The sequence below is a fragment of the Bufo gargarizans genome, chromosome 9, assembly GCF_014858855.1.
Source record: "Bufo gargarizans isolate SCDJY-AF-19 chromosome 9, ASM1485885v1, whole genome shotgun sequence".
NCBI classification, from domain to species: domain Eukaryota; kingdom Metazoa; phylum Chordata; class Amphibia; order Anura; family Bufonidae; genus Bufo; species Bufo gargarizans.
In genome coordinates, this window is record NC_058088.1 from 181,049,009 (window position 1) to 181,063,873 (window position 14,865).

Here is a 14,865-nt window from a genome sequence, read left to right on the forward strand (position 1 = left end):
GGATTCCATTTCACTTACTGGGGGAGATCGATCACCCCCCACCTACTTTCACCAGAATTGTGGACTGAATTTTTGAGCAAACCCTGTTTTGAGCAAAAGATTTGCAACTTTTTGCCCCTCACTTGTCACACTTGTTAAAAGTACATGGGGTATGGGCAGGGCCTAAGAGGCTGGACACACTTACTATTACTAATACCAGTTTTCTGTAATGCCCGACACCTATGCCAGCTGCTGTAGCCTTCAGATTCTGCCGCATGGACCTGTCAGATTGCCCCAAAATTATTAAGCGGAGTGCACCTCGAAATAATTTTAACGCATCTTGCGCAGGGTTACTTCTTTTCCCAACAAAAAGTACAGTTAAGCCACACCCAAAAGGAGGTGTAGCTGTGGGGGCGTGGCCTGCCACTGGGTCTTAAGTGGTTAAGTGTTATGGTATTAATAATTCCCCCATTAGTGCCCCCAGTAATAATAATTCCCCCATTAGTGCCCCCAGTAATAATAATTCCCCCATTAGTGCCCCCAGTAATAATAATTCCCCCATTAGTGCCCCCAGTAATAATATTTCCCCCATTAGTGCCCCCAGAATTAATAATGTGCCCATTAGTGCCCCCAGTAATAATAATTCCCCCATTAGTGCCCCCAGTAATAATAATTCCCCCATTAGTGCCCCCAGTAATATTAATTCCCCCATTAGTGCCCCCAGTAATATTAATTCCCCCATTAGTGCCCCCCAGTAATAATAATTCCCCCAGTAATAATAATTCCCCCATTAGTGCCCCCCAGTAATATTAATGCCCATATTAGTGCCCCTAGTAATAATAGTTCCCCCATTAGTGCCCCCAGTAATAATAATTCCCCCATTAGTGTCCCCAGTAATAATAATTCCCCCATTAGTGTCCCCAGTAATAATAATTCCCCCATTAGTGTCCCCAGTAATAATAATTCCCCCATTAGTGTCCCCAGTAATAATAATTCCCCCATTAGTGCCCCCCAGTAATAATAATTCCCCCATTAGTGCCCCCCAGTAATATTAATGCCCATATTAGTGCCCCCCAGAATTATGAATGCCCCATTAGCGCCCCCCAGAATTAATAATGTGCCCATTAGTGCCCCCTTCTCTGCTTGTGCAAAATAAAATAAAATAAAAAAAAATTAAAAAGAACTCCCCTCCTCCATTTGATGGCGCTGCGGTGAACAGATCAGGACAGGACCTGCGCTCCAGTGTGATGACGCCTCACAGGTCCTGCTGCTTCCGGTCGATTCTGTGCAATGTCATCACGCTGGAGCGCAGGTCCTGACCCCAGCGCCATCAAATGGATGAGGCGAGTTGCACTTAAAGGCTGTACTAATAAGCGCTCCACGCCATGCTTTCTTGGGCAAGCAGGTGGAGTTCACTATCTACTATGTAAAATGAAACTAATGTTTTATTGCATGTTGTAGTACTTATACTTTATTGTACCTCAATGTATTTTTGCTGTATGCTTACAGTTGCTCTGTCAATAAAAATGATCTGATTTAAAAAAATAAGCGCTCCACAATGGAAGCGCTCATTAGTAACAGTCCATACAGGAATGCCACCAATTACCAGCACCGACGGGGGCACAAAATTACCGGCTTTGCCGCTGACCTACCGGCTGGGTGGCAGCCCTAATCTTGTACCACCGCAATGGAGATCGAGACTGGCTTTAGAAAACGCAAATCTTGATAAATATTATCCACAGAATTTCTATATTTTATATTATGAGAACAGGGATCCCATGGCACCGTTCTGACGGAGCGGCAGGCCGAGCCTGCGCCCTTCTGCTCCATTCATTCTCTATGAGACTGACGGAAATAACAGAGCTCCGTACTGGTCTATCTCCAATAGTCTCATAGAGAATGGATGGAGCGGCAGGGCGCATGCTCGTTAGTCCCAGTGGTCGGACCCCCACTGATCAGTTAGTTAGCCCCCTATGCTGTAGATAAGGGATACCTTTCATATTTGGCCCAACCCCTTTAAAGGGGCATCTCACAGCTCCTGTGAATGAAGCATGCGCTGTCCTTATTATTCCCTTCTATTTGAGCGTGTTTTAGGCTAGGGCTACACCGTGACAACAAGTCGGATGAAAAAAAGGGTACAACGACACAGTGACCTTCATGGCACACTAAATGTCGCGCAACATTTTTTGCAATGACAGTCAATGGTGTCGTGCGACAGTCGCAGGATAGATTTTTGGCGACTGTCGTGTTGCAGCTGCAGCATGTCGCAGTGCGACGCCATTTACTCCCATTATAAAAAATGTCACGCGACTATTCTGTATGTAGCCGTAGCCTAATTAGCGCTCACACTGAAGTGACGAGAGAGCGTTACCTGCACAACCTCCTCTTCATTCATGGCAGTTGTGAGCGAGGGGTCACGGGACTCCCATTGTCGGGGCAGGTCTAATTCCCAGAGTAGCAGCACTTGCTGGACGTTTATTGGACATCCTGTGGATATGGCGTATATGCCGATATGGAAATAATTCTTTACAAGGGGTAGGAGTGGGATTACACTTTGGGAAGTCACCAGGATAGCCATGACACATACTAAATAGGCATGACCACTGTAATGACATACCTGACTAGACAGCGTGTTTGGAAAGGGGGGACGTCTCCATTGAAGGAGATACCTTGTCCATTTGACCTGTCAAGACCTGCTGAGGACCCCCTCTATGAGCCAGATCAGAGTCACTGACAAACGGCCCTCCCTCTGTCCGTCCACGTATATTATGGAAGCATTTTACCAATCATCCTTGTGTCCATGGCCTCCTGAAAGGGGTGACAGCAAGCTGCTCCGTTCCATTTGATATGATACAACTGCTAGATTGGTGGGAGTCCAGCCACTGAGACCCTCCATCAATCATGACCACAGGGTCCTGAGTTCCCATGCTCACCATCCCCCTCTATTCACGGTCCATGGCAGGCATGGCCAACCTGCGGCTCTCCAGCTGTTGTAAAACTGCAACTCCCACCATGCCCTGCTGTAGACTGTCCGGCATGATGGGGGTTGTAGTTTTGCAACAGCTGGAGGGCCTCAGGTTGGCCATCCCTGGTCTATGGGAATGAGCGTAGAGCAGCCATGTCTGTAGAAGTTCGATACCATGATCTCAGTGGATCCAGTAACCTCCTTACCTCACATGAGATTTCCATATGCTTCCTTGCATAGCGCAGCGCTTCCTCGTGGTTCCCTAAAGAAACATAGGCATTTCCCAGACTCCAGGAAGCCCTCCCTTCTCCGACCCTAGAATAAAACGCAAATAAAAAAAAAGCGGTCAGTGGGCAGGTAATCTACGTTATTTCATCAGAGGACATCCCAAAAGAAATATGTGCACCTAACATGGTCCCATGTGCTCCTGTACATCCTCCTGAAGGCCCGACCTTCGTAGATGGAGTCACTTTGGTGCAGGTCAATGTCAATAGGACTCCGTGCATAGGATTCAATGAAAGGGTAGCAAAACCTTCACGCAAAGCACTGAAGTTGCAGCGGCGCTTCTCAGAGCACAATCTCCGCTTGCATCGGCTCTGCTATCGCAGCATGTGAAGTAGCAGAGCGTGTGTGTGATCAGTGCAGGAAGAAGATTATGAATTTTTTAAAGGATACTGACATAAATGACAGAAAGAACAAACCGTGGTCATTGACGTAAAGAATGGGGACAGCACATGAAGGTAAAGACAATGTCAGGGTTTGCTGACTGTCATGGTTAGTTTCTGTCACAGGCAGTGGCGTACCGTCAATGGAGGCAGACCACGTCTGGGGGAAGGGGGTCATTCTTCTCTCTCCAATGTGAAAACACAGAATTTCCATTCAGCAATCACTAGAGGGAGCTCAGTGCAAACAGATTGTTACAGCTTCCATTTCATTCAACTGTAACTGCACAAATTCCGGTGCACTGAGCTCCCCCTAGTGGTGGCTTTGGGGCCCTATGAGATCTGTGTCACAGGGACTGGATGTCGCTACTATGGGGGCTGGATGCCACTGTTATGGGGGACTGACTGTCATGGCTGTATAGGGCGGTTGTCACTGACGGGGGCTGTGAATATTGTAGTGGTGCCTGGACCAGTGCACATACACAGCGCAACAGAGCGTGCGGCAGGGAAGCAGAACACATGCGCAAAGCTGGGTAACAGTATATATAGCCTAATCTTTGTGTAAGCGTCTTTGGCACTATTCGGGCTCCTTCACACTTGAGGCAGGACGGATCCGGCAGGCTGGTCTCCCTGTCGGATCCGTCCTTCCGCTATTTCGCCGAGCCGCCGGACCGCCGCTCCGTCCCTATTGACTATAATGGGGACATGGGCTGAGCTCCGGCGCAGCACGGCGAAAGCCGCCGGACTAAAAAGTCCTGCATGTCCGACTTTTTAGTCCGGCGGCTTTCGCCGTGCACCGCCGTGCTGCGCCAGAGCTCAGCCCCCGTCCCCATTATAGTCAATGGGGACGGAGCGGCGGTCTGGCGATATGGCGAAACAGTGGAAGGACGGATCCAACAGGGAGACCAGCCTGCCGGATCCGTCCTGCCGCAAGTGTGAAGGAGCCCTTAACCCCTTAAAGGTGTCGGCCCACAATAAAAATAATCTGTTCGGTAAAGATCCAGCCACTGGGACCCCCACAGATGGGGTCCCCGAATGGAATTACGGTCACGCGTGTGCACTGTAGCTCTATTTAACTCTTTGGGGTCGCAGAAAAAAGCATAGGGTGGTTCTCCTTGGGAAAAATCGATGCAGTTAAAAATTATATTTTTTTTTATAGATTTTTTTAAATTATATTTCCTAATAATCTATGGACGTCACATGAAACTACACTGACATGTACGTAAAACGTATCGGAATATCAGTCTGATTCTATTTCCCCTTTAAACAATATGATCTTACAGCGCCCTCTTGTGGCCAAACAAGGCATAACACTTACAATGATATCTTGCTATTGTGAGATTGTATAAATCCTTATCGAGGTTGGTATCCAGGGTCTGACTTTAACGGTAGTTTAGAAAATTTTTTTTTGATTTGTCAGGGTACTGAGACCCCCAACAATCGCTAAAATAATGGGGCAGGAGCATTGCGGTCTCTCATCATTAGATGAAAACTGTCTCATAGACTTTCTATGGCTCATCCACTTCCGCCTCCTTTAGTGATGGTGGGCGGGGGGGGGGGGGGGTCTAAACAACGAAACCCTCACTCAAAACTTCTGACGTCACTGCGACATTTTAACAGTTTATTGAAAAGACGGTAGACGCTGCGCCCTTGAGGCAGACACACTCACCTGTCACCCAATTCCTGGGCGATGGACAGATGCTTGAGATGGTATTCTATAGCTCGTTCATAGTCCTGGAGTAATGTGTAAGTGTTCCCTAGACTGTAACAAGCCTGGGCCTCCACCGCCTGATCCTTCAGCTGTCTGGAGAGCTGCAGGGTTTTTCTGGAATAAAACAGAAAATATTATCCATTTTTTCTATTGCAGGTGTACATCGCTGGAAGAAAATGAATAATTATGGCTGACAACAAGACGGATCTGACAAGCCTTTTTCTCCTTCAGCAGTGAGGGCAGACGCCCATCTTCCTAGTCAGTGCAGCACTGCGCTGTTAGGCCTCTTGCACACGGCCGTAGTGCTCCCGTGGCCATATTGTGGGCCGCATACGGCGGCTCCGCAATACACGGGGCACCGGCCGTGTGCATTCCGCATCACGGATGCGGACCCATTCACTTGAATGGGTCCGCAAATCCGGTAGTGCGGTGCGGAACGGAAGCACAGAACGGAAGCACTACGGAGTGCTTCCGTGGTGTTCCGTGCTTCCATTGTGCAAAAAAATAGAACCTGTTCTATCTTTTTGAGGAACGGACGCATCGCGACCCCATTCATGCGGCTGCCCCACAGTCGGTGCCATGCATTGCAGACTGCATGGGCACGGAGCCCTTACGTTCGTGGGCAAGGGGCCTTAGGAAGATGGATGTCCCTTAGCAGCGGCTCTGAAAAAGATCACTGCTAAAAGGACATTTCAGCCCTAGTTTTCCACTATAAATGAACATTTTCCCTAAATATATTATAAAAATGTTCCCCATCTCTGTCCCCACACATTAGCAAAAAAAATAAAAAATCTTACAGTAAAATTTTTAAGGCTATGTACACCTTTGGGGCAATTTTTTTATTTATTATTGTATTGTACTTATTTTGAGCTAAAAACAATTTTCTCAATTGGTCTTTATTAAAAATATGGAATCCTTACTTGTGTACAGAGCTGAGATTCTCTAGTAGCAGGCTCTGCATTTTCACTCTGTTCCGTCAGGCAGCTCAGCTGATGGCTCCTTATCTCTGATATTATAAACACTAATTATAGCTCAGTTCTTACCTTTGTGTCAGAAATTAGAATGGCTTGATATTTTTAATAAAGGCCATTTGAAAATATGATTTTTAGCCAAAAATGAGTAAAATGCAATCATAAACAAAAATTGCCTCCGAAAGCATACATAGCCTTTAAGTTTATTAGACAAAAAGCTGTTTGGAAACGGTCAGAGATTATACTGTAGAACACATCTGAAAAAGTGCACCCAAAAAATCTCAATTGCGCCACAAAATCATACACATGGGGACAAAAAATACCCAACGCCCAGAGTGTCATAGTTTTAAGCCACTTTGTACGCCAAAAAAGGATGGACACATAGGTGCACATGTTAAATGTGTCCTCATAAAAGGCGTACCCAAGTGCTCCTAAAGAATCGTAAAATCAGAAAATATCACAAGGGTCGCAAAACATAACAAAACAGGCGCAACAATGTTAACAAATTGTGCGTGCACAAAAAAACATCAAGGACAGAATACGACAAAAATGTGGCGCAGTAAATGTGCCCCAATAAATACTGTGTAAGCTAGCTGTTTCAATACTAGTTATAACCACCAGGTGGCAGCAGAGTCCTCCATCACATCATTCCCTGCACTGTGCAGTGGTTAGAGATTACTGCTCCGTAGGCTATGCTCACACCATGGGGCAGACTTATTACCACTGCTGTTTTGTATACCACTTAAAAAAAAAAAACGAAGAAGAAAGAACGTAGGTGGAGTGAATTTGTGACAAATTTATTAAATTGTTCTAAAGTTAGAAAATGAACTCTATACCTGATATGAGCAGGTGAAGATTTGCAGCGATATGTGTTCTATTTTAGGCCATGCCGCTCCTGATAAGGCGCGAAAAGTAAAATAAAATAAAAAATTCTGTGCATTTTTTTTTTACTTTTTGAGACTCAGTTTACATCAAAAAAACAAAAACACAGCTATCCAAAAACTTTGCTATATTTTTGGTCCGCATCAGATCCCACTTTTTTGCAAATCAGATGTGGACCCCTACACTTTAATGAGGCCCCAAAAACGTAGACAGCCCACCATGTGCTGTCCGCACCCATATGTCAGTGACGTAGTCCCGAAAAAAAAAAAAAAAATAGAAAATGTCCCTTTTGGGGACAAGGATAGGACAAAAACAAAAATGGGAAAAAATAAATCGAATCGGTAAAAAATGGCAGCATACACACGGCTAGTATCTGTGTTTTGCGGATCCATGGAGCACATAGAAGGAAGGGACCCTCAGGGATGCCCCCGCTATTTGCCACCCAAGCTAGAAGATCTCTGGTGTCACTTGCATGCCATGATCCTTGTGCCAAGATGTTAGCCTAAAATGCTGCCCCTCAGGACAAATTCATGTCATTCATCTGGCGAAGGGTATGGGACCAACCTTGGTCCAAGGTCCCAGTGGCAGCCACATGGTCCACCTCTATGGTAAGTACCCTGCAGATACAAAACTCTAAGCCAAGTGCCACGCAGGTCAATATGTAGTTTGTGGTCTCGGTAACAAATCTCCGAGCTGTACCAAAGGGGCTATATAGATTATGAAACATCAGATAATTTGGACCAAATCTCCCCTTTAAGTAGCAGACATGAGCTTCCTATGCAGAGCTAATGGTTTTTTTTTTTGGTTTCCCCCCAAACCACGGCATAGCCTTGTGAGGCTTTTTGTGGCATTTCTCCCATAATGACTTCAATATGGAAAAATTCTCTAACCCTGGACCTCACAGGTGGGACTTCGATTGTGGTTTCTTTTCAAAAAGAAATGTGCTGCTTGAAAGGGCTGGAAAGTCTCTTAATGTGGATTATATGCTGTGTGATTTGTGTGTAGCCGCGGCGTGGCCCACTACTGCGGCCAGGCAGCGCTCATCAGCCTGAGAGGCTGCACAGTAATCTCCAGGACTGCGTAATGCACATTGACATCCGAGTTAAATCAATCTAATTACAGATCATTCGGCAGAAATGAGCCGCAAAGTGATGCAGCTGTGCAGAGACGGCGGCACAGCTGAGATATGTCATGTCGGAGAGCTGGCAGGACGGAGATCGCCACACAGGGCCCTGGTGTAACGTAGGGACACATGGGACGGCGAAGAAAAAACCGTCACGTGCCGGCGGTCCAAGGCAGACCTCCGGGACCTACTACGAGCAGGTCACAGGCAACTAGGGCTGCAACGATTAATCAACGTTATCAATAATATTAGATAACGGGATTCGTTGTCAACTAATCCCGTTATCGAATAATCGGCCGATTAGTTGCTATGCGGGGGGAGCGGGCAGTCAGGCGCTATGCCTGCAGGTCCTTGAACTTTAGATCACCGCATCTTTACTAACTTACAATGCGCCGCCTGCTTCATTCATAAAGTCACGTGAGTAAGTGACGTTACGCCGCCGCCGCCCGCTCTGTCCGTTACTGGAGCTTCATTGTTAGGTAAAAGAAGATGCAGTGATTTAAAGTAAAAGTTACTGCCGGTTAAGGAATACTGCTGTGAGCGGAGGGGCCGGGCTGTTATGGGGAGGGGGATCTGTGTATGGCACATATAGCATAAGATGCTATATAGTGTCATCCATAGATCCCCCTCCCATAACAGCGCCATCCACAGATCCCCCATAACAGTGCCATCCACAGATCCCCCATAACAGTGCCATCCACAGGTCCCCCATAACAGTGCCATCCACAGGTCCCCCATAACAGTGCCATCCACAGGTCCCCCATAACAGTGCCATCCACAGGTCCCCCATAACAGTGCCATCCACAGGTCCCCCATAACAGTGCCATCCACAGATCCCCCATAACAGTGCCATCCACAGATCCCCCATAACAGTGCCATCCACAGATCCCCCATAACAGTGCCATCCACAGATCCCCCATAACAGTGCCATCCACAGATCCCCCATAACAGTGCCATCCACAGATCCCCCATAACAGTGCCATCCACAGATCCCCCATAACAGTGCCATCCACAGATCCCCCATAACAGTGCCATCCACAGATCCCCCATAACAGTGCCATCCACAGATCCCCCATAACAGTGCCATCCACAGATCCCCCATAACAGTGCCATCCACAGATCCCCCATAACAGTGCCATCCACAGATCCCCCATAACAGTGCCATCCACAGATCCCCCATAACAGTGCCATCCACAGATCCCCCATAACAGTGCCATCCACAGATCCCCCATAACAGTGCCATCCACAGATCCCCCATAACAGTGCCATCCACAGATCCCCCATAACAGTGCCATCCACAGATCCCCCATAACAGTGCCATCCACAGATCCCCCATAACAGTGCCATCCACAGATCCCCCATAACAGTGCCATCCACAGATCCCCCATAACAGTGCCATCCACAGATCCCCCATAACAGTGCCATCCACAGATCCCCCATAACAGTGCCATCCACAGATCCCCCATAACAGTGCCATCCACAGATCCCCATAACCGTGTCATCCACAGATCCCCCATAACAGTGCCATCCACAGATCCCCTCCATAAGTGCCATTCACAGATCCCCTCCATAAGTGCCATTCACAGATACCCTCCATAACAGTGCCATCCACAGATCCCCCATAACAGTGCCATCCACAGGTCCCCCATAACAGTGCCATCCACAGATCCCCCATAACAGCGCCATCCACAGATCCCCCATAACAGCGCCATCCACAGATCCCCCATAACAGTGCCATCCACAGATCCCCCATAACAGTGCCATCCACAGATCCCCCATAACAGTGCCATCCACAGATCCCCCATAACAGTGTCATCCACAGATCCCCCATAACAGTGCCATCCACAGATCCCCTCCATAAGTGCCATTCACAGATCCCCTCCATAAGTGCCATTCACAGATCCCCTCCATAAGTGCCATTCACAGATACCCTCCATAACAGTGCCATCCACAGATCCCCCATAACAGTGCCATCCACAGGTCCCCCATAACAGTGCCATCCACAGATCCCCCATAACAGTGCCATCCACAGATCCCCCTCCCTATAACAGCGCCATCCACAGATCCCCCTCCCTATAACAGCGCCATCCACAGATCCCCATAACAGTGCCATCCACAGATCCCCCATAACAGTGCCATCCACAGATCCCCCATAACAGTGCCATCCACAGATCCCCCATAACAGTGCTATCCACAGATCCCCCATAACAGTGTCATCCACAGATCCCCCATAACAGTGCCATTCACAGATCCCCAATAACAGTGCCATCCACAGATCCCCAATAACAGTGCCATCCACAGATCCCCTCCATAAGTGCCATTCACAGATACCCTCCATAAGTGCCATTCACAGATACCCTCCATAAGTGCCATTCACAGATACCCTCCATAAGTGCCATTCACAGATACCCTCCATAACAGTGCCATCCACAGATCCCCCATAACAGTGCCATCCACAGATCCCCCATAACAGTGCCATCCACAGATCCCCCATAACAGTGCCATCCACAGATCCCCCATAACAGTGCCATCCACAGATCCCCCATAACAGTGCCATCCACAGATCCCCCATAACAGTGCCATCCACAGATCCCCCATAACAGTGCCATCCACAGATCCCCCATAACAGTGCCATCCACAGATCCCCCATAACAGTGCCATCCACAGATCCCCCATAACAGTGCCATCCACAGATCCCCCATAACAGTGCCATCCACAGATCCCCCATAACAGTGCCATCCACAGATCCCCCATAACCGTGCCATCCACAGATCCCCCATAACAGTGCCATCCACAGATCCCCTCCATAAGTGCCATTCACAGATCCCCTCCATAAGTGCCATTCACAGATACCCTCCATAACAGTGCCATCCACAGATCCCCCATAACAGTGCCATCCACAGGTCCCCCATAACAGTGCCATCCACAGATCCCCCATAACAGTGCCATCCACAGATCCCCCATAACAGTGCCATCCACAGATCCCCCATAACAGTGCATCCACAGATCCCCCTCCCTATAACAGCGCCATCCACAGATCCCCCATAACAGTGCCATCCACAGATCCCCCATAACAGTGCCATCCACAGATCCCCCATAACAGTGCCATCCACAGATCCCCCATAACAGTGCCATCCACAGATCCCCATAACAGTGCCATCCACAGATCCCCTATAACAGTGTCATCCACAGATCCCCCATAACAGTGCCATCCACAGATCCCCTCCATAAGTGCCATTCACAGATCCCCTCCATAAGTGCCATTCACAGATCCCCTCCATAAGTGCCATTCACAGATCCCCTCCATAAGTGCCATTCACAGATACCCTCCATAACAGTGCCATCCACAGATCCCCCATAACAGTGCCATCCACAGGTCCCCCATAACAGTGCCATCCACAGATCCCCCATAACAGTGCCATCCACAGATCCCCCTCCCTATAACAGCGCCATCCACAGATCCCCCTCCCTATAACAGCGCCATCCACAGATCCCCCATAACAGTGCCATCCACAGATCCCCCATAACAGTGCCATCCACAGATCCCCCCATAACAGTGCCATCCACAGATCCCCCATAACAGTGCCATCCACAGATCCCCCATAACAGTGTCATCCACAGATCCCCCATAACAGTGCCATTCACAGATCCCCCATAACAGTGCCATCCACAGATCCCCCATAACAGTGCCATCCACAGATCCCCCTCCCTATAACAGCGCCATCCACAGATCCCCCTCCCTATAACAGCGCCATCCACAGATCCCCCATAACAGTGCCATCCACAGATCCCCCATAACAGTGCCATCCACAGATCCCCCCATAACAGTGCCATCCACAGATCCCCCATAACAGTGCCATCCACAGATCCCCCATAACAGTGTCATCCACAGATCCCCCATAACAGTGCCATTCACAGATCCCCCATAACAGTGCCATCCACAGATCCCCCATAACAGTGCCATCCACAGATCCCCCTCCCTATAACAGCGCCATCCACAGATCCCCCTCCCTATAACAGCGCCATCCACAGATCCCCCATAACAGTGCCATCCACAGATCCCCCATAACAGTGCCATCCACAGGTCCCCCATAACAGTGCCATCCACAGATCCCCCATAACAGTGCCATCCACAGATCCCCCATAACAGTGCCATCCACAGATCCCCCATAACAGTGCCATCCACAGATCCCCCATAACAGTGTCATCCACAGATCCCCCATAACAGTGCCATTCACAGATCCCCAATAACAGTGCCATCCACAGATCCCCAATAACAGTGCCATCCACAGATCCCCAATAACAGTGCCATCCACAGATCCCCTCCATAAGTGCCATTCACAGATCCCCTCCATAAGTGCCATTCACAGATCCCCTCCATAAGTGCCATTCACAGATCCCCTCCATAAGTGCCATTCACAGATACCCTCCATAAGTGCCATTCACAGATACCCTCCATAACAGTGCCATCCACAGATCCCCATAACAGTGCCATCCACAGATCCCCCATAACAGTGCCATCCACAGATCCCCCATAACAGTGCCATCCACAGATCCCCCATAACAGTGCCATCCACAGATCCCCCATAACAGTGCCATCCACAGATCCCCCATAACAGTGCCATCCACAGATCCCCCATAACAGTGCCATCCACAGATCCCCCATAACAGTGCCATCCACAGATCCCCCATAACAGTGTCCATCACAGATCCCCCATAACAGTGCCATTCACAGATCCCCAATAACAGTGCCATCCACAGATCCCCAATAACAGTGCCATCCACAGATCCCCAATAACAGTGCCATCCACAGATCCCCTCCATAAGTGCCATTCACAGATCCCCTCCATAAGTGCCATTCACAGATACCCTCCATAACAGTGCCATCCACAGATCCCCATAACAGTGCCATCCACAGATCCCCCATAACAGTGCCATCCACAGATCCCCCATAACAGTGCCATCCACAGATCCCCCATAACAGTGCCATCCACAGATCCCCCATAACAGTGCCATCCACAGATCCCCCATAACAGTGCCATCCACAGATCCCCCATAACAGTGCCATCCACAGATCCCCCATAACAGTGCCATCCACAGATCCCCCATAACAGTGCCATCCACAGATCCCCCATAACAGTGCCATCCACAGATCCCCCATAACAGTGCCATCCACAGGTCCCCCATAACAGTGCCATCCACAGATCCCCCATAACAGTGCCATCCACAGGTCCCCCATAACAGTGCCATCCACAGGTCCCCCATAACAGTGCCATCCACAGATCCCCCATAACAGTGCCATCCACAGGTCCCCCATAACAGTGCCATCCACAGGACCCCCATAACAGTGCCATTCACAATTTGTTTTAATATGGCCTTTGAACATAATTTTTCAAGTAAAATTATATAAACCCCTTTTTTTGTCATTTTGGTGTTTTTTCCCGATTAATCGATGAAATGATCGACAACTAATCGATTATTCAAATAATCGTTAGCTGCAGCCCTACAGGCAACAGAACAGACATGACAGAAAGTACCGGAGGACCACAGCAAAACCCGGAGGGCAGAGCCAGTGAGCCCCGTACTGCACAGAGCCCCGGATGGTGGGGACGACTGGGCCGAGGGCTCACTGGTCGCACCTCCAGGAAGGTCCCGGAATGCTTGGCCCCTACCTACCAGGAACAGGCTGGACACGCAGGAACAGAACCGGACGTTGCCCCTGGCAATCAGCATACACGGATACCAGAATAAAGGAACAGAAAGGGGTACACGGGCAGGTTCACACTAGACACCGCAGCCAGCACGCAGCCCCTAGCAACCAGCCTACGCAGAAACCTGCAGCCAGTACGCAAGGGGACATGCAGCCAGCCTACACGGCAACACACGTCACGGTGAACTGCACCGTGACAAAAATCCAGAAAGAGAGAAGTATGTCTTTAAAAAATTCGTAGCATGTTCTATATTCAGAGTTCTTCACGCAGCCCTGGCCCATAGAAGTGAATGGGGCTTGCGTTAAAAAAACACATTGTATCCGGATGCAATGCGTTTTTCACTGATGGTTGCTAGGAGATTAAGATTGTTACTCTCCAGTTTTTTCATGAACAGACCCGGATGGTTTTCACGGATTGTTGCTAGGAGATGCTCTGCAAATTAAATTTTCAGCTTAGCAGTGTCTGTGGAATACGGATGACATGTAGCGCAAAAACGTGACACAAGGACCAAACACGGATCCTTCATGGACAATTCTTCACGGATGAACCACTGATCATCTTGCCAAGGATGTCATCGGCGACGTGTGAACGAGGCCTAAGGTTACTTTAACACTAGCGTTAGAAGAATCCAACAGGCAGTTCCGTTGCCGGAACTGCCTGCCAGACTTGGAAATCCGTGTGCAAACGGATATCTTTTTTTTTTCCGGATCCGTTAGACTTATGCATTGAAATACCGGATCCGTCTTTCCGGTATCCTCCGGAATAGCGGATTTGGTATTTAATGTTTTCAAAGCTAGAAAGAACTGCGCATGCGCACACCGGAAAACCGGATCCGGCAGCAATTTACGAAACACTTGGAAC

General features: G+C 48.7%; 1 protein-coding gene across 2 annotated transcripts in view; it reads right to left on the reverse strand.

The window, feature by feature from the left end:
- Positions 1–14,865, reverse strand: part of GPSM1 (G protein signaling modulator 1) — a 182,483-nt gene that overhangs the window by 98,663 nt on the left and 68,955 nt on the right. For both annotated transcript variants that reach the window (XM_044306177.1, XM_044306178.1), the window contains 2 exons: positions 5,276–5,431; positions 3,151–3,259 (listed from right to left, as the gene is read on the reverse strand). In XM_044306177.1, the coding sequence (XP_044162112.1) occupies positions 3,151–3,259; positions 5,276–5,431 (265 nt within the window). The remainder of the gene's footprint in view (positions 1–3,150; positions 3,260–5,275; positions 5,432–14,865) is intronic.